Below are 27,285 nucleotides of genomic sequence, written 5' to 3' on the forward strand. Positions count from 1 at the left end.
CTGGCTTGGGCCTATGGTCCAAGCCTTAGCACTTCAGATCTGCCAATCCCAGTAGGTCCAGACCCAATTCACTCTGCCTGCAAAAATGGTTGGGGTGTGACCCTTGAGTTTAACGTGTCCTGAACATCTAAAGAGTTACTGAGAAGATCCGCTGTCTGTCACACATACAGTAGGGTCATCCTGGGCTCCTAAACTTCAAGAAAACCAATAAGCAGCCACAAAAAAGCAGCTTGGTGGTGGATGAGGTTGAGTGGTCACCAAAATGGGCAACACTGGCAGATTCACTGTAGCTCCTGGGACAAAGATATTTTCCAACAGGCTTCCAAAAAAAAAATAAAAATCAATTTCTATAAAATTATTGTGATCAAGAGAACTATAAGGGGAAAACAAAAATATTTATATATACTCTTTAGTGTAGATTATATCAGCCAGAGCGATGTAGAGACATAAGCACTAATCCAATTTGTTTTCCTTTGTGCTGCTAGCAGAGTTGGGAGTCCACTACACTGTAACAGTGCCTCCATGGTGGCTTTACAGTGTAAGATCAGCTCCTAACCAAACAGTTTGTATCTGTCCTTTAAGGAAAGGCAGACAAACAAAGAGAAAGACTGTAATTTAAAGTAAAAGAACTTGAACACTTTCTTCCTTCTGGTCCCGGTCTGTTTCAGCCAGTACAACTCTAATGAATGCAAAATGAAGATAGTAAAAAAAGAGGAACAGAACTGTCAAGTTCTGGAAAAAGGTAAATCCTGTTACTACTCACAAATGCAATTCATTCGCCAAACCGTGGGGAATTTAATTCTTCCGTTAACCTGGTCACCCTCCTGGAGATACACGTAGCCTTTCCTTCCAGGCAGTCCACGCTCCTCCCTCCCAGCTCCAGGAGCTCTGGGCTGGTATGGTAACACTAGGGCTGGGAGTGATGTTCACACCTGGTTTATTTAATGTAGCCATTCCTGAGAAGCTGATAACAATATTTTCTCAGTGAATGATTTGCATTTCTGAGCCCATAGCACAGTGCCAGACCCAGCTGCTCAGAGATGTTAGTTTGAGACAATCAAATATTTAGCAGCTGTTGCTCTAGCAAACACCACATTAGGCCACCCCTTACAAAGCGGGGCTCCTTCCTCAGCTAGCCACCACCGCGCAAGTGGAACTCCTCCACAGGACAGCCCCCGCCGCAGGAAGCACACAGGCTGCACCCACGGGTGCCTGGGAGGAAGGGCTGGAGGTCTGGTCCCTGCGAACACCAGGAAGAGTAGAAGAGCCGTTTGCTTACGTGAGACTAGTGCTCTATGAACGCTTTAATGGTTCACTGTATAATTGCAATGAGTAGGTTGGTATTTTAAACTGTTAAACATTCACCAGCTTGAATTAAATAATTGATTTATTCTATATAAAGTTTCTAGGTCTACATTTCTTAGTGGAGGGCACTGTTGCTGGACTACAATGCCTCTCTGGGACTTGTATTTCTTCTGTGTTTCTTTTCCCATGCAGACCCAGCCATTACAAGAAATAAATGAATAATATACTGGCTGAATTTAGCATTTTCTTATCTGTGAATTAAGCTAAGGGTTTTCTCAAATACATAAACTATTGGGAACTCTTTGTCATAATCATTTGGGAAAAATTTCTTCATTTACAGGATTCATGAGCAATTCACTGACGATGTTAGAAGTCATAGTGGCTGCATGCCAGGGAACATCCAGGGCTGGCTGCTCCCCGAGGGCCAGGGAGCCAAGGGGGCCAGGAGTGCCAGCCAGCGGGTTGGGGTGCAGGCAAGGATCTGGGGGCCCATGGCCATAGGTCAGGCGGGGTCAAGGGTGAGAGCCTCAGCTGAAGCAGCTCCCAAGGGCCAGAGCTTGGTGCCAGCGATGGCCTCCCCGCCGCGCTGCCCGGCAGTGCTCCCCATGGCCCCGAGCGAGCCCTGAGCCCCAGCAGCTGTACCTCCAGCAGCCGGGAGGATGTGCTCAGGGCTCCGTGGCTGCCTGGACACGTAGCTCTGGGTGAATCTCTTAATTTGTAGCACGTGAGCCAGCATTCTACACAGTAGCTCAAATAACCATCTCTGCAAATTCAAAATTCTCTTCTGGAAAAATATTTTGTCATTTGTCATTATCGCAGACCAGGACTTCCTGACTCTTCGAAATTTGAACCTCCATTTTTTTTCTAATATAGCATCTCCCAGCTATTCCCCTTCCTATACCTGATCATGCCCTCTGCTTGTCCACCAGTTGCCCATGACAGCATTTACTGACGCCGCAGTGTAACGGCAAGTTTCTGTATTTATAAATCTGACTCGGAAGCACCGTGAAACAGCGGAGAGTTGATGTAACACATCCATTCTGTGCTCACCAGACAGCTGTGCTATGGGGAAGGCGGGCGAAGAGCCACTAAGGGCAGCTCAGAGCTGCCTGGTGGCTCCCCAAACAGAGGCAAACTGGGCTGCGGCACTGCGCCTTGGCCATGCCTCGGTCAGACGCAGCACTACCAGAGACACCTTGCTTTGGTTCTCCAGCTGGGACCTCTTCAAGAGACCATGCTGCACTTCGTGGAGAAACCTGCTCTGCTGGCGTCAGCTCACATGCCTGTTGCATGGTAAAGCAAAGCTGGCATGAGAAGAGAGGAATAGTCTCACATTTGCTAAACAGACCAAACATTTGATATACGGGAGAGAGCTCGTCAGAAGACAAACCACTTTTCTGTAATTATTCCCAAAATCAACTTGTCAAGCGAGATGCTTTGTGGAGCATCTCAGATTTAGCTTGGCCTGCAAACACATAAACAAACTAAGGGCTGCCTGGTTTCAGGCCAGTCTCCTACCATGAAGCAGAAACATCTCTTGTTTCGCTAGTATATAAAATGAAGTATTTCCTTCCGTTTGGGTGAAACAGCAAATCCAGTAGGGATCAGTCAGAACTTTCAGTTTCTTTTACTCTAAGGATGCATTTTAAGATAAAGAATTTAGAGTTTCTTAAAACAGGAACTTTAAGATTAATCTCACTATAGATTAAACTGTAGAATTGATGCCATAAGAAAATATTTATGAAGCACAAACTCCTCAAGCCAAGTGGGAAATGTGTCAGATCAAAACTTTGAAAACAGACGTTTTAATACACGTGATTTTATAAATGAACTAACAAATCATAAAGTGAGGTTGGATCTCATGCTGAAGTGACAGACTTGTAAAGCACGGTGCAGGCTTGTACGAGGAGATAAAATCATCTGTTCTGCTGTTAATGTGGTCCATGAGACAGCACCAAACAGTCAGCAGGGAGAACTGCATGCCGTGGAGAGCTCCAACTGTCAGGAGGACAGTACACCCTTGTTCTGCAGTCCCTGGCAGGAAAAAGTAAACAATACGGTGTTATGTTTGATCCTCAGTCAAAAAAAAACAAAACCAAAAACACTAGTGAAGACGCTACAAAGGATTTCCAACTGGTTGTAAAATTTCTTTTGAAGCTTAGATGACTCACCATCTGAATCAAATTCTGCCCCAATTGTAGTAAACAGTACCCTGTGTGGCATTCAGTCTCTCAAGAAATACTAACTGGAAATGAAGTACTTTAAATTTAAGCTTTACATTTCCTCTCCCTTTCACCCAAAGGCTTCAAATCACTTTATAAATGTGACAATAAAATCTCTTCAGCATTCCTGAGAGATCAGCAGAGGGATCTAAAACTCCCTTGGACAGCAGATAAACTCCTAGGCGGTGTGAGCGATTTCAGCAGATAACCCCAGAAACGGGCGGCAGGTTTGAGCGAAGCACTGGGGACAGGGGGGACTCCCACACGCACCCCTGAGTTTCAGGAGTTTGCAGAGCTGGGCGCTTCTCTTCTTTTGCATTAGCTTCATGAACCACCAGACACGGACACCCTGTTCCCCAGGCGTGCGGTCTGCATGTCGGTTTGGGTGAGAAACATGACCAAAAGCACTTCATGCTAATGCAGCCTTTCCCGAAATCCCGTGAGAAGGATTGCTTGCGCTGGGAACAAACCTCCTGCGCCGTGCGCAAGAGCGACTCTCTCCCCTTGCGTAGCACATGGTAACAGTATTATTGTGAACTGTGTTGCATGGTCACAAGGGAGTGAGCTAATTGCAGATACAGCTCTTGGAGAAGTAATTGCCGTGTACTCTTTCTTCTCTCTCTGGCTCATTTCTTTCCTTTCCTGCGTGAGGCCTGAAGCATGTTTCCTGAGAGAGAAGAGGGGTCAGTGGCAGACCCCACACTACCTTCCAGCTGGGGCAAAAGGCTTTCAATCTGTGACATAAAGCTGTTGAAAAATCATTATTCCCTTCTCTAAGACAATCAAAAGGCGCATACGGAGAGCTCAGCGGCAGTTCCCCCGAACACCGACGTACCCTCCTGCACCCTGGGATGCGCGGCCCGGGCACGCGGCCCACACGGTTCTGGTGAGAGCGGCGCTGCTGCCCGGGGGCGGCTCCCCCCCGGCCGAGGCTGCCCCACCTCCGGCCCGGGGCAGGGGCCGGGGCGCTCCTCAGCCCCATCGCGAGGGGCTGGGGCAGGCCGGCCCGGGCGGGTGTGACCCGTGCCCTGGGAGGACGCGAGGCGGGAAATGGGGGCGCCGAGGGGCCACAGGGCACCGGCGGCCGCCGCCGTCAGGCGGAGGGCGAGGGGGCGGGGCCGCGGGGCGGCCGCGGGCGGGGCCGGGGCGGGGCCATGGGGCGGGGCCGGAAGTTCCGGGTCGGAGGGGAGCGGAAGTCGGGACGTGGCCGCCGCAGCGGAGCAGGAGGCGGAGGGCGGGCGGGGGAGGAGGAGGATGGCGGCGGTGCTGAGCTCGGACCGGCTCGAGGTCTCGGTGGACGGGCTGACGCTGAGCCCCAACGCCGAGGCGCCGCACTGCGAAGCGCGGCCGGGGCAGGGGGAGTCCGCGGCGGGGCGGAGCCGAGCGGGCCCCGGTTCCCCGGGCCAGGCGGAGGCCGGCGGTGAGGCGGCGGAGGAGGCGGCGCTGAGCCCGGAGCGGCGCTGGGGCTTCGCGCTGGAGGAGCTGTACGGCCTGGCGCTGCGCTTCTTCAAAGGTGAGGCCGCCCGGCGACGTGGCCTGCACACACCCCCACACACCCCTCCCCGCCGGGACCGGGGCGGCGAGGCGAGAGCCGCCGCGTCCCGGGAGACTCTGGACGTCCGGCGTCGCCCGCGTCCCCGCCGAGCCGGGCTCCGGGGCGCAGGCGGAGCCCCGGATCTCCCGAGAGCCGCGGGGGGCGGCGCCGGCACCGCCCGCGGCCGCCGGGGGTCGGTGTGCCGGGCGCGGCGGCGAGCTGGGGCGAGCATCGTGTCACGGCGGTCGGAGGCGGCTTGTGGGGACGCGCTTTTCCCGGTGCGAGAGATGAGCCGAGCTGGGGGACCGGGAGAAGAGCCGGGAGGGTGCCCCGGGCCGCCGTGTGCCCGCTCCGCGGGGCCGAGAAGGCACTTCCGAGGGTTTGCACCACCCGCCCTGAAAACGGAGCAAAGAAAAAATAATTCTTGCTTGTGGTACGCGAAGAAAAACCTCGCAAGCGTAGGCGAAGAATGCGCTCCTTGAGCGTTGTAGAGTGTGCTGACAGCCCGGATGCTGGTGTGAGATGTCCTGCCGTCTCCACAGGATGCGAACTTCGAGTCTGGCTTTGCCGCTTCGAGCGCTGTCATGACTCCGGCCGGCGGCTGCGTGAGGGAGCCAGGAAACACCCAGGCTGCAGACCTGGGGCGTTTGTCTTGGGATCCCCCGTAGCCAGGTTTGCTTCTGCAGGAAGCCGGCGGTACCTTGCCACGCTTGCTTTCCTCGAGAGGAGGAAATCGACTGTGTGGTTTTGGAGGAAGAGCTGCGTTCACTGTAGCGTTACGTTGTGCTACAGCATTTGAGCACCTCGCAGCGATGTGTCGCTCTGCTGGCTTTCGGGCGGCTGCTGCCTGACGCGGGGCACAGAGCAGGGAGTCTGGCGACGTGCCAGCGCTAAGGAGGGTACCACTCTGTACTGGCAAAGGTCAGTCTCGTGGTGGTCAGTTGTTAGGTTACCCCCCAGGAAAGCTGTCTCTTCTGAGGGCAAGCGTACTGGCAGATGAAAACTGTGCTGGAAGGACAAAGTTGTCTGTTTTCTTCACTTTGACTAACCTGCACCCTAATAGTCGTTAGGAGCATGTAAGGCTCTAAGCAGTTTTCTTGAGCCCTCGTTCTTTCACCCTGTTCAGATGCCCTTCCACAAAGCAATTTTTTTGTTAGGATGTTAATATAGAGGTTGTTTTTTTTTTTAAGCTGTAAGAACCATAAGGGACTTGATTTTCTCTTTTCTTTTTTTCTGTGTCAGAAGCTGCTGCAACTGGGTATCAGGTTGTGGAAGCATTGTAACTTTTTGTCTCTTTCTACTTTCTGTAAAACAAGCTGCTTGAAAGAGTTCTGGTTTGGTTTAATGACATTTGTTCTTAAAACATGATGCAGAAAGAAATGTCTCTTCAGTAGCAAATTCCTTGTCTCAGTCAACTGTGGTCTTATTTTGCCTTGGGCTTAATATTCTACTGGAACCTGCATTTACAGTGTAAAGATTGCACACTGAGATTATCTACGTTATTGCTAAGATATGTCTATTATATCTTGTATTTTAATGTAATTTATGTTCTGTCTTTATCTGCTTTTGGATGAGGAAAAGTCAGGGAAGTGTTACTTATGTCTACATTCTAGTTCCTTGTGTTGTGTTGTCTCAACAGTGGGGTTTTTCTTGCCTTCCTTTTATTAAAAGCTTGATTTCAACATGTTTCAACTTACTGCTGCTCTTTTTTTCATGTTCTGCAATTCCTTGTAATGCATGGTTTTGCTTATAAGAGGAAAATTTTCTGCATTGTATGGAGTTGTCAGACTTTCCAAATGAAGACCTCGTTCCTCTATCCTTATGGCTGGAATAAGTCACATGAAGGCATTGCCCATATTTTCATCTGTAGTTTCTTGCTGAAAGTGGCATAACACGAGGATTTTTATTTATAGATGTGATGGTGAGTTACAGGAGCTGGTAATACTTGAATTACTGATTCTGTCAGCTTGTTCTATATCTGTGTGGCTCCGAAAATAATTGGTCTTGTTTCCAAATGATTTTCATGCATCCACTGTCAAAACAACTGTGGGAGCGGGCATGCTTGTTTAGCAGCCTTGGAGATGCCAAGGAACGAACACAGATTCTTCCTTTACTTCAGGAAGCAATATATGAGGGACTGAAGGTTGATCCATGTTAATAGGTCAATGCTGAGATCTTGTTTCTGATCATTCTTCTAAACGATGCTGATTCGGAGATGAGGGGTGTCTTTGGAAAACTTTGTGTGTCTTAAAGCTAGTTGATATCCATGCCTCGGCGTATGATATTACGTACTCACACAGCTACCGTGGAACAAACAAGTGACTCAGGGCAGCACTTTTTTGGGAGGACGATGGTGTTGGGATTAACTGTGGCAATTGGGAGGGAAGGAGCTTGGGTCGGGATGCTGGAGGAGTCCCTGTGTGAGAGGTCGAAGGGCAAGCAGCAGTCGCTAGTTAAGCAGCTTCCTTTCTGCTTCAGTGTGCAGACTGAGTTGTCTGGTTGTAACTCATGATGTACTTTATTCCTAGAAAAGTCGAATCTGATCAAAATACTTCAGATTTGCTTATTACAGTGACTGCTAACACTTGTCTGTGGTGGCATATTGCATGTAACAGAATTGCTCAAAGACAAGACAGGGTGGGAGTGCGTATAAACAATGTGAAAAAACACAACTGAAACTAGGCTAGGATATTAAAGAGACTCAAAAGCTACTTTATTCTGTCTCTGATAAAGACAGAAACAGATCTAAAATGCTTGACCCTGGGTCACTTCAACTGTCAGGCCTTGGGCTGTGCAGGAGATGTGCGCTAGCTTTTTTTAGCATCCATAATGGCTTGTGAAGAGAGCTTTTCAGAATAACAGGGGCATAGAAAACAGATAGTTAACAGTGTTCCAGTCCATTTTTCTGTGAGAAACAAGAGCCTGAAATGGGTGCGTTTCTTTGTCTCTTGGACTATCTGTAATTGTGTGCCCTGGGGCAGCTGGTAGAATAGAAGTGTGTCTGATGACTTATTCTGCTTGTTGGCCTGGCACAAGCTATGCCAGTGAAGGTAACTTGTTTCACGTGTAAGCAGTGTCCTGCAGGAGGAGGGGGTGGCTTGCATAGCCCTGGCAGCATTTCTATTCCAGCATCAACCTGGCTTTACAGTTTTCCACATCCTGTCATTGAAATACCATTGCACCCAGCCTTCAATATATGACATCCCTGAAGTGTTCATTCACGGTCTAAAGTGATTTGCAGTGTAGCGCATCTGAGTAGACAGTATACAAACCATATCATTTTGGTATCTAAAAGCTCTCCTGGTATGTTAAGTACTCTAATTTTGTTTGACTGCTCAGAAGTTATTTCCTCTTATGCTAACAAGAATGTGTCCTCAACCTCAGTAATACATCATTCTAAATTAATTGTTCAACCTCATCTTTTTTTTTTTTTGAGGGCTAATTTGATGGCATGATTGTAATTCACGAGTTGAGTAGGTTCTTGTTTTCAAGAATATGAAAACCCCCATAACATATCTTATGTTTGATGTGAAGTTGAGCTTTGATCATGTTTAATTGGAAGGGCTGGTTGGTAAGTCTGTTGATGCAGAACATCTTCAGGAGAGAAGGATTAGGAGTCTAAGAGTGTGTACTGGGATCTGCAGGCACTGATTCAGTTCTCGCACTTCTCAGTTTTGGTCTCGCTCATTAAAACTTTGCAAATGAATAGCATTAACATATGTGACTTCTGCTTTTAAAAGCTATGAGGTGACAAATCACACTTCGAAAACTGTTTTCTGACTTTTTCTAGATGACTGCTGAATGCTATCCCATGGGAATTAAGTGTTTGGAGTGAGCACAGTAGGTGAAGTTGGAGTAGAAGCTGCAGCATATTGTGCCATGTTTCTTACAGGGGAAGAAAGTCTGAAGTTACACAGGATTAACAGTATCTTGCATGATACAGTCTCTTGAACATATTTCTTAAACTCCCTTGAGTCTAAATTTGTGGTTTTATACCAATTCACGTCAATGGTACAGTGCCACATAGTGACATAAGCCTCTGTTACCTGCTTTTCATTACTAGTTATAGATTCATCTTCCCACTGTGTTTGCCTGCCAACACAAACAGTGGTCTGCAAGCATACAGTTAATTACCTGTAGTGCAAGGAGGGTTATTAGTGTTTTAAGTACTGGTTTTCTGGAATATTCAGCTGAGTTTCCCTCAGTGGATCTCAGTTTTGTGGGCATCTAAACAAAGTAGCCACTGTCAAGGAGAACTGTAGTACGAAGAGCTGATACTGGGTGTGCAGGGATTTCCCTTTCAGGGTTGACAACACAGTGACGGTGTGTTGTGGTTTCATGGCACACATCAGTGAGGCCTGAGCTTGCAGTAAGTGGGAGCTGGTCCTGCTCCATGGTCTGGGTGAGCTACTTCATGTCATTAGTGAAGTACATGTGTATATATGTGTGTGTGTATATATGGGCCCTTACTGCAGAATGCCTAAAGCATTGTAGGTCTGTAGCCTGCTTTGTTCATGTAACCTTACCCTTAATCACCACTTGACTTTGATCTGTTAGTGGTGGCTGCTTAAGCATAGAGTTTAGTTGACTTGAGAAATTGCCATTTTGGGTGAACCATGGTTTGATGTGTTGTCAGGAAAAAAGTCTCCTAATCTTCTGTAAGAAAGCTGAGGCTTTGAGTGGCCCTGTTGGGTCAGGCATACCAGGGGCATAGGAGGGGTTGTATAGTTGCTGTACTACTGCTGCGTGCGTCCTTTGGATTTCTCAATATGTTCCCTAGAGCTCTTTGATGTTCTTCAGCTTCCTGACAGCTGTATTAGATGTGTGGGTAATACCTGCTTAAATAGTACGTTCACGGATGCTTGAATAAATTTGGCACTTCTACTTGTCTGGGCTCACTAATGTTCTTTTTTGGCATATTTGACTCTGCAGATGGCTTCAGGTCCTCTGGTTCAGTTTAACGGCAACAATTCCAAACCTTTGGGATAATTATACAGTGTGGCTCATGCTGAAGAATTCATCTGAAAAATAGCTAGTATACAACTACACACTCTTGACTGTCTCCAAATATTTTGCTGAGAGTTTGCTTCTAATCTGCATTATCTACAAGTCACTGAATGCCTGTCTCATATTTTTCTCATCTGTCTGTTTTCCTCTCTTATTTAGCTTGTTTGTTGTTCATCCCTTGGGTCACCGTTCTTCATAAATGCAGATTTTGGCTTCTCTCTATAGTTATGGCTTGAGGTCTGAATTCTCCATTCTGTGAAAATGCAGATGTGCTGTGTATAGCATGGGAAATGATGGTTTTTTTCCCCTTTAACCCTCTTCAGAAATGAGTTCAAATACTGTTGATGTTAGCTGGCTTAGGTTGCAGTCTAGTACAGCAAATAGTTATGGTTTTTGGCAGACAACTGTAGGTATACAGGTTGTGCAAGGTAAACTATGCCATAGGGACCCCCTTGAGAAGTGTACTTCACTTAAAAGCCTGGCAGAATTGCAGTGTAGTACCCTTATCAATTGATTTGCTTTTAAGCATGCTGCCCCAGGATATTAAGTATGATTTCAAAGTGCATGCTGTTTATTGAGGCTAATGAAAGTGCTTGCTGCCAAATAAGCAAATTCTGAGTTAAATGTGAAGTATGAAGAATTGAGGAAAAGCCAAAGGGCTCTTTGGGTGGCCTGAGAGCAGAGACCCGAGACCCAGGGAGAGACCTTACCAGGACATGGTGGTTTGCATCTTTTAAGGGTCACAGACGTGTTGGGGTGGGAAGGGACCTCTGGGGATTGTCAAGTTTAGCCCTTCTGTTCACAGCAGGCTTCTTGGGACTGTGTCCATTTGGGTTTTGAATATCTCTAAGGATGGAGACGTCAGAATCTCTCTGGGCAACCTGTTCCAGTGCTTGATCACTCTCATGGTAAAAAAAAAAAAAAAGACACCTGTTATGCTTGAGTGGAATTTCCTGTATTTCAGTTTGTGTCTGTTGCCTCTTGTCCTTTCACTGGATACCACTGAGTAGACTCTGCTTCAGTCTTTACATTCCCCCACCTTCTCCACCCCACTAGGTATTTTTGGAAATAAATATTTTTGTGGAGAAAGGCTTCTGGTTTTTGAAGCTGGAAGCTATATTTGCTGTAAGGTTGTGTGACACTGGGAGAAGAGCAAATACTTGAGATTCTGGAAGAGTGAAGTGGATGTCTAGGAAGGGATAATAAGTAATTAAATGTTTACCTTCCTAATTCTTTTATTCTGGCTTCAAAACAAATGGCATGCATGTAGTGGTTCCTTGTGATGTTTTAATGAAGTCCAGTAATGTACCGAACTTACTTTGTCAAAAATACAGCTTCTTGCTGTGACCTGCAAACACTTTTCCTCTGGGGCTGTTTCCAAGTTTCAGAAGTTTTTGCTTCGAGTTTCTCAATAAGCCATAGTAGAGGTATTTACTCCCCCCCCATTTTGTTCTGAGATTTGCTTCTTTTCCTGTTAATAACTGTGTTCACAAGCATCAGCCGAGCAATTTTACAATATGTAAATGTCAGCCCTAAGATTTGGGTGTGAATTGCACTGTACATATTGGGGCTGTAAACAACTTGCTCCAAAGCAGAGCTGGAAACTCGTGGCAGCGCTGCCTGCAGTTCCTGACTAAATGGAGAGCAGTTAGTAGTACAGTCATGCCAAATCACTGTTTACCTCTGGCAACAGCTTCCTCATTTCAGTCCTTCCAAAAGGAGATGACGCTTATTTATTTGTTTTCCTGTTCAAGAAAAAGGTCTTTTCTTAATGAGTAGTGTAATTACTTATAGCAGTGCCTGTTTCTTTGATTTGTTTTGACAGTTTAAATGTGCTGAGGTAAGTCCTAGCTGACTAATTCATATATAATTTTAAATCAACGCAAGTCTCTTCTTGCCAGTAAATGTGTGGCAGGATCTAACCGAGACCACTTCAGAAGGTGTTGGTGTGGAGCCATTGGAATTCTGATTATGTTCAGGCTTATGTTGCCTGCGTCTTATGTCCCGAGCTCTTGTACGTGCTGGTGGAGTCACCTCTAAGACCTTTCATTGTGAGGCGTTATTCCAGCTGCATGGGCAAAGTGCAGCAATCGAATTCCCTCGAGGAAGACTCTCCCTTAATTCTAATTTTTCCTCTCTGCAGTTTTCCTTGCCTTAAACGTTTCTTCTGCTTTCATCGATGTGAAGAGCGTGAAAGGAGAGCAATTTATAAAGTTAACATCACATCTTTCTTTGTGGAAAATCCTTCCTATCCACGCTACAATAGACTTGGCAGATACATTTGAATTCAAGTTAAGGTTTTTAAATATTTCAGAGATATAGATCCATATGGTATGATGTTCAACTAATTAACATAAATATTTATGTGATAACTCACTAGCTAAGTAAGTTATCACATAAATGAATGACTCTAGATGGTATGATGGAAAACACTTCACAATTAAATTTCAGCAGCTGAAGTAGATGTGTTTCTTCTGGACAGATCTATTTTATTTGAACAGAAATGACTTAATTTGTGTAACCTGTTGTGACTTCTTATTCCTTTTTTACGGAGGAAATCATGGTAATGGTTATACAAAATGCTCTTTGCTGTCTTGTGCTTAATCATTCAATCACAACATTGAAATTTTTTTTCTGCAGAAAAAGATGGCAAAGCCTTTCATCCAACATATGAAGAAAAGCTCAAACTTGTGGCACTGCATAAGCAGGTTCTGCTAGGACCTTACAACCCTGACACTTGCCCTGAAGTTGGATTCTTTGATGTGCTGGGGAATGATAGAAGGTAAAAGGGCTGGTGCTCTTCTTGGTCTTAACTCTGCTTTTCCTGTTGAAGATAACATCATCCAATTTCTGCAATAAGACGACAAATATGTGGGTTGCCTCAATATGTGTGTATGGTATTGGAAAGTGAGAGTGGTCTCTTCAAATACATCTTAGAAATCTGAGTCACGGTTCAGTAAAGGAGCTAACACAAGATTATTGGTTTTTTTCAACAACATTAGGAAAAGCTGCTGTGCCAACAGTCCAATTTCTCATAGCAGTTTAAGACTTGGTTGGCTGTGCCTTAATGGGCAGGCCTGTGTTTCATCCTAACTCCACACCAGGGTTACAGCAGGCCAAGCCTTTTACCAATGGTAGCAGCATTCACCATAGCTTTTGCTAATACCAGAGATAACTTCTGAAATCAGATACTTGATGCATTCAAACTGAGTAAATTTTTATGAGATCTGAGCGGTCTCTGGCATGTCTCATGCATTGCTTGTAGTTCAGGCTGCACTTCTGATGTTCATTGTTGCTATTTCTAGTTTGAAGGCGATGTGCAACACCGCACTGGCTTCTCAGAGCTGGACCCAGTGCACTACTTTTGCCCAGCTGGACATAGCTTTCCTTTAGGAAGAACCAGGCTGTTGCATTCAACTAACTGAAGCACTGTAATCGATGGTTGTTACCATGTTTGTTCATCCAGGAAAATGAATCCATTTTTTTTACACAAACTAGAGTGGAAGAAGGGTAAAAAATATTTCAGGTTCATTTGTAGCTGGGAAATTTTTGGACGTAGTTCAGAATTCTGAGTAGTGTCGATGGTATGTATGAGATTTCATAGAAGCACTCAGTTATGTCTGAAAGAATTGTTCTGGTGCAGGCAGAAGAGAGCACTGTACTGTTTGGAAAAAAAGTTGTTGGTTCTCTGAAACTGCATATGATGAAGTTTCATCCCTGCTGTCCCAACTTTTTTTTCTTTGCTGGGTTCTCAGAGTTCACTACTGACTTGAAAAGAGTTGAGTCTTCTGTTATTTCAGCTGATTTCTCTCTCTCAGGAAGGAATGGGCTGCCCTTGGAAACATGTCAAAACAAAAAGCTATGACAGAATTTGTTAAGCTCCTGAATAGGTGCTGCCACTTGTTTTCAACGTATGTGACTTCCCACAAGATAGAGAAAGAAGAACAAGAAAAGAAAAGGTAATGTTTGAGTCCTTTGGTGTTGGAGTATATTGAGAGTATAACTCTTGTCACAGCTAACTTGGGTTGAAGTTGTCTTGGGAAGAGAAGTGCTTGAAGTTTAGGAGGCTGTGGTACCATTTGATCTCTCTAAGCCTTTTTACTTTGCCAGTAATGAATGATTGTTTCTGAGGTGAAGACACCTAGAATGTAAGGAGTTTTTTAAATTTTGCTAATGCTGTCATCTTAAGATGTTTAAGAAATACATGCTTCACAAAATGTCTGCCCCAGTATGTCTATGGACTAAACGTGTGCAGAACATGAAACTGTCAGGTGCTTTAAACTCCTCTTCTAGTATCGGTTAACAACTTGACAGTCTTCTACTATCATTTACATATCATGATGTCATGTGATTATTAAACTATAGTATCCATGTAATTATTGCACATATGTTGAAGCTTGAAAGAGGTGTTTAAGGTTTCCAGGCAGTTTTTTCTACTGCTCTCTGCTACAGATAGTATAGTAACAGGTTAGAATGATTATCAAATTATAATACAGAGTTTACACTTGTCATACTGCAGAGTACAGTAAAAGTAAACAGTAATATGTTTTCTTCTTGTGTCCAATAAGACACTTCTCCAGGCCAATTTAAGTGGGAGGAGATGATACCAAACAAAAAGCCTTATTGGGCAGGCAAAAGTCAGGTTACAGCATGTTGAAAATAACTCGTCCTAGGATTGTAGGAATGCTGAAATAGCTTATTGAGTGGATGTTGCAGAAGAGAAGAGGAAGAACGAAGGCGGCGTGAAGAGGAGGAGCGTGAGCGTTTACAAAAAGAAGAAGAAAAACGTAGGCGAGAAGAAGAGGAAAGACTGAGAAGGGAAGAAGAAGAGAGGAGGAGAATAGAGGAGGAACGACTTCGGATGGAACAACAGAAGTGAGTAACAGAAACAACACTTCAAAGAAAATTACTTGCACTTGAGACAATTGTATCTAACTGTTTAAAAAGTTAGGCTAAAATTGAATACCTGAAGTTCAGAGCACTCGAGCCTGGCAATGATGTATGCATCCTTAGTTAAGAGGGACACAGTTTGCAGAGAGTAATTATTCTAATGTGTTGTTGTATGTGGCCTTCTCAACTGAAAGTGCCAGAGAAGCTTTCTTTAAAGAGAAGCTCTGGAGACTGTTGTGTTCAAGGGCTGCACCTCATAAAAACTTGTGTCTCTGCTTCTTAAATGATTAATGCCGCACTCAACTGAGCAGAGCTAAGTGTCCAGCTGGAAGTGTTGTTTGAACTGTGACTTGAACGTTTCTATCCTTTCACAGAAGGTGGAGCCTTGAAAAAAGGATAACTGCAGTTCAGTGGGGTGTTTTGAATGCTTGGCTGAAATTTCCTAACTTGGTAGTCTAACCCTACCTCCTTGACGGTGCTCCCTTTCTAGGAAGTGTGAAGTGTCTGCAGGTCTCATTTGTATGCTGGCAATCACTGGATCTTACCACATTTCTAAAACTCACGTTCAAATGCACTTAACCTCTGTTTGTAGCCTGAATTAAATTGTTTACTTAGAATACACAGCTCTAGTTATATTTCATTGTTCCCATAGCATCTAGGTGCTGAAAACATGGATCTAGCTTTGCACACATAATATTTAAGAGAATAGTAAATCATCAGAGTTGTTCCACATCAGTCAGCAACCATTTTCCATAATAAAAATGTCTTCACAGGGGATGTCTCTGAAGTAGATCCTGTGCTTGCTATGTAGTGGTTTTGAGAAGGGAGCAAATAATTAATCCACAAGTTTTACTGTTTAACATGACGAGAGCCAGAGGGGTGTAAAATACAGAGAATACAGTAAAAAACGTTGCACAGTGCTAAGTAACAAGAAGCGTGGTATGCCTTGAAGTTAAGAGATTATTTTTTACATGAATAGCAGCTGTGTACTGAGTGTTTGTAGCAGGTTACAGAGATAAGGAGTTTAGTCAGAAAAGGAATGTGAATACGTATATACAGGCCAAGTGCATCTAAACTGGTCATAGTTTGCTGAAGAATAGTAAGTCCTGCCCTTTAGGATACTAAACCAGTCTAATACTGGAGCTTTTAGAGGATGATTTTTGGGTAAGGAAGAGTGGGAAGGAAAGAATTGCTCCTGCATATGTGTGATACTTCTTTCTTCCTCTGAAGCATCAATAGCTGGTCACTGATGGACATAACATGTGAGACAAACCCTGGATCTAGCTAGTAATTTTACTGTACAGCTTCTGTTAGCCCTTTGGAGAGAGGAGAAAAACTGAGTCTGTGTGTAAGTAACCCATGTGTTCCTCCTGAAGTTTCAGCAGTTGTGTTTATTGGAGGCACAGATGCCCTATTTGGCAGCATTGTTTTTCATTCCTGAATTAGGCCACAGTCAGTCAGGATTTTCATATTTGTTTGCATACTGTCCTGGGAAATTAAGATAGTAATGTGGTGTGTTGTTCTTAGATTTACCAAAGAGCATTGGCGTGCTGTACCACAGAGGGTTTGTTCTTATCAATATTTGTAGAACGGTTGCTAGAAGGGTGCTCTCTGCATGTTTTCCGGAGGAACCAAATGTGGTTTTTTTTCCCCTTGGTTGTTTGAGAAATTTAGTCATGCATTTTTCTAGCACTACCTCTTTACCAGACTACAGATTGGGAATTATGTAAGAGCTCTTGGTTTTTTACCATATGATGTTTTCAAACATTGGGTAGAAATTGTTGCTCCCTTCTTCATATTCTCAGCATATTTTTTTAGGCAAAATTCACATTTGCATTACCTCTGGGTTCTGCTCTATTATGTAGATTGGTTTTAATTGGTTTTTGCAGGAATTGAATTAACTGTCTTTGAGGCCACTTAAATCACTTAAGTACAGGGATTTCCCCAATACCCTCAGCTGCTTGTAATCTTCATACTCTCCTCCCACCAATCTAGGCAACAGATAATGGCAGCGCTGAACTCCCAGACTGCCATTCAGTTCCAGCAGTATGCAGCCCAGCAGTATCCGGGCAACTATGAACAGCAGCAGATCCTAATTCGGCAGCTCCAGGAACAACATTATCAACAATACATGCAGCAGTTGTATCAAGTCCAGCTTGCACAGCAACAGGTATGGCCGACCAGCTGAGAAGCTTAGATTTTGTGTCCCAGGCTGTCTGAGAGATGTTAACTTGTCTGCTGTTATCTCCTTGAAAAGATAATTGCTATAAGGATAGTGTCCTAGTGACTAATGTGGCTTCAGATTCGAACACCAAAGTCCCTTTATTTAATCTTTTTGAGTAGTTTCTTGAAGCAGTTCTTAGCTAAGAAAATTCTAAGCAGCCTCTACTAATTACTTGGTTTGATATTATTCTTGAGAGACCAAATATGGAGCACTCTGCTGCAGCATCTATTGTATGTGTAATTTAATGGGAGTACCTACCAGTGCATCTGAGCACAAACCAAGCTATGCAAGCGACTCTCCGTGTAGGTCTGGCACCTGAAGATCTGTGCAGAGCAGCAGGCTTTGGTCAGCCATGTATTTCCAGCTGAACACGCATGCAGCACTCTCACATCACTACTGGGTTTGAGATTGCTCCTCCCAGTCAACCTGATGACTACTGACTTTTCTCCTTTTGCATCTGTTGTCTGACATCAGTATCTAATTAAGTTACTTGCCTGCAATAGACTGCTCGTGATTTGGGTGGGAGGACAGACTTTCATATTTCTGGTAGCAATGGGTGGCAGTAGTACATTACTCCTCTGCAAGGGTTTTGTGCTCGGGCTTGAAAGGCTACTTGTCAGTTTAGGGGAGTCTTGCATCTCTGACAGCTGTGCTGTATTCCCATCTCAAGCTATCTTAAAGTTCAAGGATGTCTATCTGTAACTGTCTCAAACAGATGTAAGCCAGACTTCAGACTCTAGTACGTCTGACCTGTCTGGGCAGGACCTGAATCTTAAATGGCCTATAACTCCCAGCTTGAGTTCTGTTGTTCTTGAGCTAAAGATTTAAAATTCAGTAACCAATTTCCTGTTAAATCATCTGTATTTTGATGAGGCTGATGCCCTCAGCAAAGAACTGTCCAAGGAAGGAGGAAGCCATGTGAACCCATGTGAGCCTCATGAAGTTCAGCAAGGCCAAGTGCAAGGTCCTGCACATGGGTTGGGGCAGTCCCCAATATCAGTACAGACTGGGGGATGAATGGATTGGGAGCACCTCTGTGGAGATGGATTTGGGGATACTGGTGGATGAAAAACTGGATATGAGCTGGCAGTGGGCTCTTGCAGCCCAGAAAGCCAGTTGTATCCTGGGCTGCATAAAAAGTGTGGCCACGTGGTTGAGGAAGGGAGGTGATTCTCCCCCTCTACTCCCCTCTCATGAGACCCCACCTGGAGTCCTGTATCCAGCTCTGGGGTCCCCAGTACAAGACAGACATGGACCTGTTAGAGCAGGTCCAGTGGAGGCCACAAAAATGGTCAGAGGGCTGGAACACCTTTCCTCTGAGGAAAGGTTGAGCAGGTTGGGGTTGTTCAGCCCAGAGGAGAGAAGGCTCCAGGGAGACCTTATTGCAGCCTTTCAGTACTTAAAGGGGGCTTATAAGAAGAACAGCGAAAGACCTTTTTACCTGGGCCTATAGTGACAGGATGAAGAGCAATGGTTTTAATCTGAGAGAGCGTAGGTTTAGATTGAACATAAGGAAGAAATGGTTTTGCAATGAGGATGGTCAGACACTGGATCACATTGCCTAGAGAAGTTGTGGATGCCCCATCATTGGAAGTGTTCAAGGTCAGGTTGGATGGAGCTTTGAGTGGCCTGATCGGGTGAAAAATGTCCCTGCCCACAGCAAGTGGGTTGGACTAGATGATCTTTAAAGGTCCCATCCAAGCCAAACCACAATTGGATGGAGTTGCAGTGCTATAGGAAAGTCAGAGGCTTCCTACCCTGTTATAGTTACTCTTGAAGCTTAGTGCCACCTTGGTACCAATGCTTTGGTGTCGTAGTGGTAAGCAAAAGCTATAGCCTCATCAGTCTTGTCCTTGATGCCTTCTGTAATTGATACTACTCCCTTGAGACAGGTGTCAGAGACGCTGCTGCCAGTTTTCTTCAGTGCTGTCAGCACTGCTCCTTTCAATCATGGCTGACTGCTTTCTATGTACAGAAGACTAATGCCCTCCAAGATCTGGGCAAAACAGCCTTTTCTTTATAGTGGCTTACAAAATAGTAAGTCTGCCAGACAGTGAAGCTTATCTTTCAAATCTCTATTTGGACAACTTTTGTAGAGGAAAGGATGAAAAAGAAACATGTAACAGCTAAAATTGTCTAATCCTATTTCAGACTTCCCTGAACATTCAGGAAGCCTCTGTAAAACTTCTGAGGAATACTTTCCTTTCAGATGCCTGTAACTCAGGCACTTTGGGATCTATTAGTGTAGTTAAAAAATGCTGTTCTGTCATGGTTGCTTACAGATCAGCTTGTGATACAATTAATTTTGAGAAGGATGTATGCAATAGTTTTCCAGGAAAGTTCTTCCCACTTTATGTTGTCTCAGTGCATAGAACTGCTGTAGTACAAAGTGGATCTGGGCACCATCTGTACAATTGCTCAGATTTGAAATTTAAGTAACGTTTGACTACATTGTCTTCATACTCCTTCAGGATACCTATATCCCATTCATTCATCAAAATCATGTGCTTATTCGGTTATTCTTTAAAGAGTGGTTCTGTCAATTATACCTTTTTCCTGTCCCAACAAAAAAGCCTATGTAATCTCTGTACTGATAACTAGGGGCAGGGGAATAAGCCTTGAAGCTAAAGGGGCTTCAGCAGGTAATGCATCCTGCTTAAATCCAAAAGGGTGGTTGTTACCTTGTATAATCTCTTTTTAGGTGTATTTAATCCTTTGCAGAGGGACAGAGTGATAAATTCTATCTAAAGAGTTTCAGTGTACGTAAGTCATGTTCTAAAAGCAGCACCTCTGAGCTTTAATAACTCTTCTCCCAGACCACTTGCAGTCCTTGTGGCTCTTACACTTCCTGCTTTCATATTAAATAACTGCCTTTGTCAGGCGTCATGGATATGATAGAGAACCCTGTTGAGCAAGATAAGTCGCAAATTGGCAAGTACTTAATAGACCTTAAATACTTCCAGATCTCTTTAGAGCTAGAACCCTTTCAGCCCACTGGTAAAAACCAGCAAACAAGTCGTCACTTTCAATTTTGAAAGAAACATTATATGAATTACTGAAATGCAGAATTTCTGTAGTTAAGTGCAAGAGTTTGTGTGTGCCCTGATTAACTTGAAAGTTGAATCCTTTTGTTCTGGTTGTATCCACCAGCCTAGAACAAAGTGACTTCATTTCCCCTGTTGCTAAGTACATGTAATTCTCACTGGTTAATGTGTGCTGCTTCTGGCCTTTTGTGTCGAGCCTCTTTGTGGAGTGCAGGGAGAGATTTTTTTCTTTAAAGTGTCTTTGTACCTTCTGCTGGAAGAGGGAGACATCTTGGGAGGTTTTGGTTTTACTTGACTTAATTTCTGTCATTTTAGGCAGCCTTACAAAAACAGCAGGAGGCGGTTGTGGCAGCAACAGGGACACCTCTGACTACTGCATCGAAGGTGAATGCACCTGCCCCAGGGGACACCCCATCTATTAATGGGCAGGCCAGTGCACATGCAGACAGCCCTGAAAAAGAGCTGGATCCAGAGGCTTTGGAAGAAGCACTGGAGAATGGACCAAAAGGTAGGACTAGCTAGATGCCTTAATTAAAAATAAATAGCAAAAGCCTTTCTTAGGAGTCAGATGTCTTAAGTATGGCTACTGCGGCTCTTTGTTTGGCTTCATTGGGCTATGCTAGAGCTAGGTTTGATTCCTGGGCCCAGTTTCTCTCAACGGAGAACAATATTGTGCAGGCAAAACCCAGCTTTGGGGGAAGGGAAAGAGGAAACAGCAAAAGCATTTCAGGCAAATTGATTGGGATCCAGAACCTCCTTTCAATCGTGACTTGAAGGAAAGGAGCATAAAAGTTCTATCAGAAAGCTGTTCTGTGCAGAAGTATGTTCAATCTTATTTGAACTCAGGTCAAAACTGAATGATTTAGCCTTGCAGATTAAAATAAAGCCAAATCCTTCTTACTCTGCTGTCCTACCTGTGGCTTAACCCTGTCCTATGTGCAGTCCAGACTGCTGTCTGCTTATATTTCCCACCTTCCTCAGACAGCTTCTGGGAAGCTGTGGTAGTGGAACAGGAAACGTAGCCTCCCAGCAGCTCTTTCATCTTGGGTGGTATTTCTGGGTATTACCTCTGTGCTTTCAGTAGTCATCAGTATGCAATCAGTAGTCCTCAAAAGACTTGCTTGGATCCCAGTATAGAACTGCCACTAGCACAGTCCCTGTCTGCATAATGAGATGTTCAGTTATTTTAGTCAATACTTGACAATTTCTAGACAAATCCACAAGCTCTGGTTCTGTCCCATTAAAGATCCTTTCAGTGAAGAGTTCTGTCCAGTGTAACCCTGTCACCTGTAGCAGTACATCTGTCTTCTGAGTCTTTTCTGCAGAAGCACTGTTGGTTTAAATGTGGTGGATGGGTGAACTGGTAGGATTTAAGCGTGCAGCAATTTATCTAAATTTGCACCGCATTTCATGCAAGTTTCAGCTGTGAAAGATGTTTCTTCAGTTAAAAAATAAAATAAACTACTTGGAAGGAACTCTGCTTGTGGTCCTCAAGTGCCCCTAAGGCACACTTAGATATGCAGCATAAATAACTGAAACAAAGCTTAACTGGAGTATTTCCTCCCCTGTCTCCAGATTCTGTTCCAGTGATAGCTGCCCCATCGATGTGGACACGACCCCAAATAAAAGACTTCAAGGAAAAAATCCGGCAGGATGCAGACTCTGTGATCACAGTGGGCCGAGGAGAAGTGGTTACAGTTAGAGTACCAACTCATGAAGAGGGGTCTTACCTCTTTTGGGAGTTTGCTACAGACAATTATGACATTGGTTTTGGGGTGTATTTTGAATGGACAGACTCCCCTAATACTGCAGTCAGTGTGCATGTCAGCGAATCCAGTGATGATGAGGATGAAGAAGAAGGTAAGCATGCTTATTTATGTAAAACTGCCAGTCCTGCAGAGCTTGCCGTGGGGGAAGACGCAACTGATTGTTTTTTGTAAACTCCTAGTTCTCCAAACTTTTCATCTAGCTGGAATCTTGTCTTCAGTTTTGAATAGGAAGTGTAATTCTGAAAGTAACTTCAGTCACCTCATTTGGTCACAGGTTAAAGCAGTTGAGAGTGGAGAAATCCTTTTCCTAAGTTTTACTTACTCCTTAGTGTGCCCTCTTGTCCAGTTCAGCTCTTCAGTAAGCTAGATTGAAAGCTGTGCCATAACAGGGCATAGTGGATCTGCACACTGAAAACCTTAAGAAAACTCTTGCCCTGCTGTTCATGAACTTTTTCCAAGGAGGAAGATTCTTTGAGTCTTCAGCAAAACAGCTTAAAAGAGCAATTCCTGATAGTGGCTAGGACATGGGCCACAGCCTTTACCTACAGGGGAGTCTAGTGTACTATCAGAAAAAACTGGTTTGGAATGTGGTTTGCTTAGAAAGAACTGCTCTGACATAGGAAGCAGTAGCCTTCTGGATATTACTACTAAGTGATCAGTAGTAGTAAGGATGTCAGATCAGTAGCAGTCAATGTGGGGTAATGTCTTAATGAAAACTAGAGCTTGGCATCTCTACAAACTAACCCAGCTGTGCTGGGGAGATGGGTGTGGTGAGTTTTAACATCAAACTGTAAAATCCATGATAAAATGAGCATGCTTACTGTTCCTTCTGCTTTTGAATGCTTTAGCCACAGCCTTGGTGTGAACCCCTTCGACCCATCTGATTTCTAAACTAACAAAGAATGCCTTGTCCACTCCAGATCAGTCTGACTTTCTCGTTAACTGACACCTTTTTTTTTCCCTTGCAGAAAATACTAGCAATGAAGAAAAAGCCAAAAAGAATGCCAACAAGCCTCAGCTAGATGAAATAGTGCCTGTGTACAGACGAGACTGTCACGAAGAAGTGTATGCTGGCAGCCACCAGTACCCAGGGAGAGGAGTTTATCTTCTTAAATTTGACAACTCCTACTCTCTATGGAGGTCAAAAACAGTTTACTACAGAGTTTATTATACTAGATAAAGGTGTGGCTGTGTCTGAGGCTGGGCTGTGCAGAAGATGTCATTTTATTTGGAATTTTCTTCAAGCATAATGGATCCTTTTGAGTCTGTGTTTTATCCTGTCTGTATCTGTATGGTTTGTGTGAACTCTAACAAGTAGACCCTGGGATCTTCCTGCTCCATGACACTAATGCATATTGCATTGGGCTTAACAGAGGATCTCCCTAGCCCATTTGGGTATTGGAGTTAACCAATGGAAGTCATTGGCTCCAGTGCTAAGGTCACATCAGTTGCATTTGTAAAGCCTCATGAAAAAGGGGGAGGGAGTTGCTGGCTCACTGACTGGGTGATCTGATGTTTCCAGGTCTGGATGCTTTGAATAACTTGTTAATGGTTAATTTAAAGGTCCCATCAATAACTGGTAGATTTGGATGCAGTTTGCTGTGTAGCAAGTTTCTCTTAACTGTAATTGAATGTCAGATTTTTACACTATTAAAACTTGAAACTTTACGTTGATGCAGTTTAGATACAAGTTGTCTCGCTTCTGTCCTCTTCAAAGAAGAAACATTCAGTTCCTTAAACCAGTGTAGTGACTAAGACAAGGATGAACAGCATCCTGGAAGTACAGCAAATAACCTCTTCTGAAGATGTAAACTGAATGATAATTAAAAGTATATGTAACAAGAACCACCTTAATCTCTCTGCCCTGCTGCTAACCCTAGAATAAAAGAAGTCATTTTGGGGGGCAATTGACTTTGAACCAGGGCACAAACTATTTCTAAGTTTGATGGGTTTTTAATGGGGTAGACTTTAAAAAAACATATATATATATCTACAAACCTGAAACCAGTTTTCTGCACAATGTTCTGGTTTGTCTGTTTTTGTAAAACCTGAATAAGCACATTGTGCATCTGAAGAACAGGAAATCACTTTGATAAAGTATACGAGTTAATGTTGCACTAATTATAGAAATCACCGCCAGTCCATTTTAGTCTGAACTGGTGATACTTGGGTGCAAACTTTCTGCTTTAATCTGTAACTGTCTGCAGAAAGCCAGAGTGCACATACAGATACTTAATAATGTAGCTTTAATCTCTATTTCATATGGTTTGGTTGGGGCATTTCATATTTTGTATAGTGGAAAAGTGACTTGAGGCTGCAGTAAGAATCTGCTCTCCTTGGAGCCCTGCACCCCAGGGGTGATGTGTTGCAATGACGACTTGCGTAAGTGCTCTCTGCATGGGTATTGCACTTTGTTACTGAAAGAAAAATGGTTACTTTGAGTCGGTCAGATCAGTTCTTGCAGTAAGACTTCCATTGATTAGCTGCAGCATGTACAGTTCCATGGCAAATGATGTTGAGTTTGTGGGGTTTGTTTGAATAATCAGTTTGTACATACATGATACTTTACTTTTCTCATACCAACCATGGAGATACTTCTCCTAGAGTGCTTAACTTGTCATCTTGCGTTTGGTTCAGCAACACCATACCAGCTTATAGCTAGTTAGTGCTGCTTTATCCAAAAACTGTAAAATGTTCTGCTCTTGTGTACATACAGTATATAAACCATGAATTTAGAAAGTACCTTGCTTTTAAAGAAAACTGTATTTAATGTAAAAAAAAAAAAACTTTTAAAAAGGCAGGCACTAATATATTTCTTCCAGTCTTCAATTTAAATTTTTTTTTGTCCATACAAAAATGTTACAACTTTTTCCTCTAAGAATATCTGTTCTTGGGAGCAGTGTTTGTCGCTTTAAATGGCAGCACTTACTGTCATGTGTTGGATGTTAGAACTTTTACGTTTTCAGACTTTTTTTATTGCCTCTGGCTGTTGATTAGTACAGTACAAGTGCGATTTCAAGATACCTTGAGATAGTATTTAATCCTAATTAAAATACATTTATCTGTAATGCTGTTGGCTTTTTATTAATTTGGAAACCTTGGCATTGCTGTGTATGGCTATTCAGCTAAGATAAGCTTGTCATCTTCCCTTTCATTTTTGAAAATTCAATACCATGCTAACACTCTGTGGTCTTAGCAGCCAAATCACTTGGGCCAGAGGCTCTGCGTGAGAAGTGTCACAAGCTCACTGGATGAGACCATCTGTCAATATTAGAAGAGCCCAGCTTGAACAGCATCGTTGCATTGGGTTTTTGAAAGGGTAGGAGAACGGGTTGGATGTGGGCAGCTAAAACTTGTAAGCTCTTTTCTGCCTAGGAGAAAAGTGCCTACCTTTCCCCCTGAGGTTTAATGAACCCAGCCCCAAGGGGCGGTAGGGGCTGGCCGCCTTGTCCTGAGAAGCCCTTGGCCCAAAGGACAAGAGACAGGCAGGACCACACATGGTTTAGACTGAACAAGAAAAGCAAGAACCTAGAGGCAAAAAGACAAGTTATGCTAAGGCTTCTGTTCACCAAAATGACCCTTTGCTGCTTACCTGCTACTATTACATAGCTTATCCTGGAGCTGAGACCAGAAGTGGGTTTTGCACTAGTTTGATCTGTGGTCCAGGTCCCATTGGCCCCATCTGTCCCCGCAGACAGCGGCCTCTCAAGCTCGTGCTTCCAGATCTCCTCTGGGGAGCAGAAGTGTCTTCAGTGAGAACAAAACAAGCGCAGCACGGTTAGAAGCGAGATGCTGAGAAGTTCAATGTACCATATAGTCTGGGTATGCTACAAACTAGTTTCACATGGAGTGTGCAAGTGCATTGAAAACCAAATTACAGCAGCAAGCCTACCCCAGCTGGGCCTATTTTACCTGTCTCATGCATGTATAAATTCCCCTTTCTCTAATTAAAGTGACAGGCTCTACTCCTTGCAGCCCACTTAAGGCAGTGCTCTTCCACAAGAGAGTTATCGTAAACGCTTTCTGAAATGAGCCGAGTCACTGGCAATAAATCTAGGTGATGTAACATAAACAGGTTGATAAAGCTCGATTCCAAATACACTGGTGCTTTGAGAAAAACTAAATAATCTGAGGGACAAACCGTTGTTAGAAATGACGCTTTCAGAAGTCCTGTCAACAGGGGTGTTGCTGGTGCAGTTGCGTGGGAGGTGCCAAGGCAAGGTCTTCCTTGACTCTGCTGTCCCTGAAGGATAAGCAGTGCAATTGAAACAACTTGCTAATTAAGCCACTTGGCTGCTCTGTGAAATTATTCTTGCCTATCCCCTTTGCTGTCTTTCCCCACCCCTTGGCTTTTAGTGCTCTCTGCCTTATACTTTGCTTTGCAAGGCACAGATTAAACACTGTGTGATTTAGCGCAGATGGATGCGACCATGAAGTTGATGGATAAAGTAACTGTAATGGACAGGACTGTAAAAATCCAGTTGTTTCCTGTCAAAGGAGGTCTAAGGGATAGTTTAGCCATTTTACCTCCTCCTGTTTATGCAGTTGCTTTGGAAATTGTCAGAGTAGGCTGCATTGATCTGTTGAAGTACAAAGAAGCGAAGTAGCCGTCCTTCACCCAGGTGCTAGTCACCTCTCCAGACTGAGTAACAGCTCAGGGCAGTTCTTGGCCTCATTAATCTAAAAGAGCAATGTAAAGGCTGCTTTCTGACAGCTTGTTGCTCTCTTCTTTCTAGCACCAGATCCTGTGATCCCCACCCTCTTCTTTCCATCCCCTGCTACACTTGCAGTGAAAAGACTGCAAGGGAAAGCTGGAAAATGCCTGCTCGAGACATCTAATCCCTCCCAGCCTGTTTGACTCATGTTCCTGGCCTCTGGGTTCAGGTCCTGTAGCTCCTGCCCTTCCTTGAGCTCGTCTGTCACGTTTGGCTGCCTCATCCACACACAACAGGGACTGGGCCAGCACCTCCCATACACGTGGTGCTGCTCAAAGGTGCCAGCTAGAGCAAGAGCCCAGCTAAAATGCATGTACCCCCAGGATTCGTGGACATTACAGTTTCTCTCTTGCAAGCTGCTACTTCCTAGTTATTCCTGCTCTGATGTCCCCTCCCCTATTCCACCTTCCCCCCCTGGCCCCCCAATACAGTTGAAATTAATAAGCCCAGCTCCTGCTGTTAGTTCATTTGCAGACTAAGCTCAGTGGCAGGAGCTTTCAGCTTCCATGCCAGCCTGTCTGTGCTTTCACTCCTGCTCGCTGCATGGGGAGGCAGCATACAAAAGGGAAAACTTC

The 27,285-nt window shown here is 44.3% G+C and overlaps 1 protein-coding gene across 2 annotated transcripts; it reads left to right on the top strand.

Moving 5' to 3' along the window:
• The first annotated feature begins 3,882 nt into the window (after nucleotides 1–3,882).
• On the top strand, nucleotides 3,883–25,063 carry ACBD3 (acyl-CoA binding domain containing 3). Of its 2 annotated transcripts, none has more exons than XM_074817782.1 (8): nucleotides 3,883–4,245; nucleotides 12,709–12,850; nucleotides 13,887–14,027; nucleotides 14,785–14,943; nucleotides 16,954–17,128; nucleotides 20,542–20,734; nucleotides 21,802–22,086; nucleotides 22,964–25,063. In XM_074817782.1, the coding sequence occupies exons 1-8, from the start codon at nucleotides 4,188–4,190 to the stop codon at nucleotides 23,173–23,175; spliced, it is 1,365 nt and encodes a 454-aa protein (XP_074673883.1). In that variant the 5' UTR covers nucleotides 3,883–4,187; the 3' UTR covers nucleotides 23,176–25,063. The 2 variants fall into 2 exon arrangements, with proteins under 2 accessions (XP_074673883.1, XP_074673881.1); XM_074817780.1 differs by lacking the exon at nucleotides 3,883–4,245 and adding an exon at nucleotides 4,774–5,040.
• Nucleotides 25,064–27,285: the final 2,222 nt, after the last annotated feature.

Source organism: Strix aluco, chromosome 3, assembly GCF_031877795.1.
Source record: "Strix aluco isolate bStrAlu1 chromosome 3, bStrAlu1.hap1, whole genome shotgun sequence".
Lineage (NCBI taxonomy): Eukaryota > Metazoa > Chordata > Aves > Strigiformes > Strigidae > Strix > Strix aluco.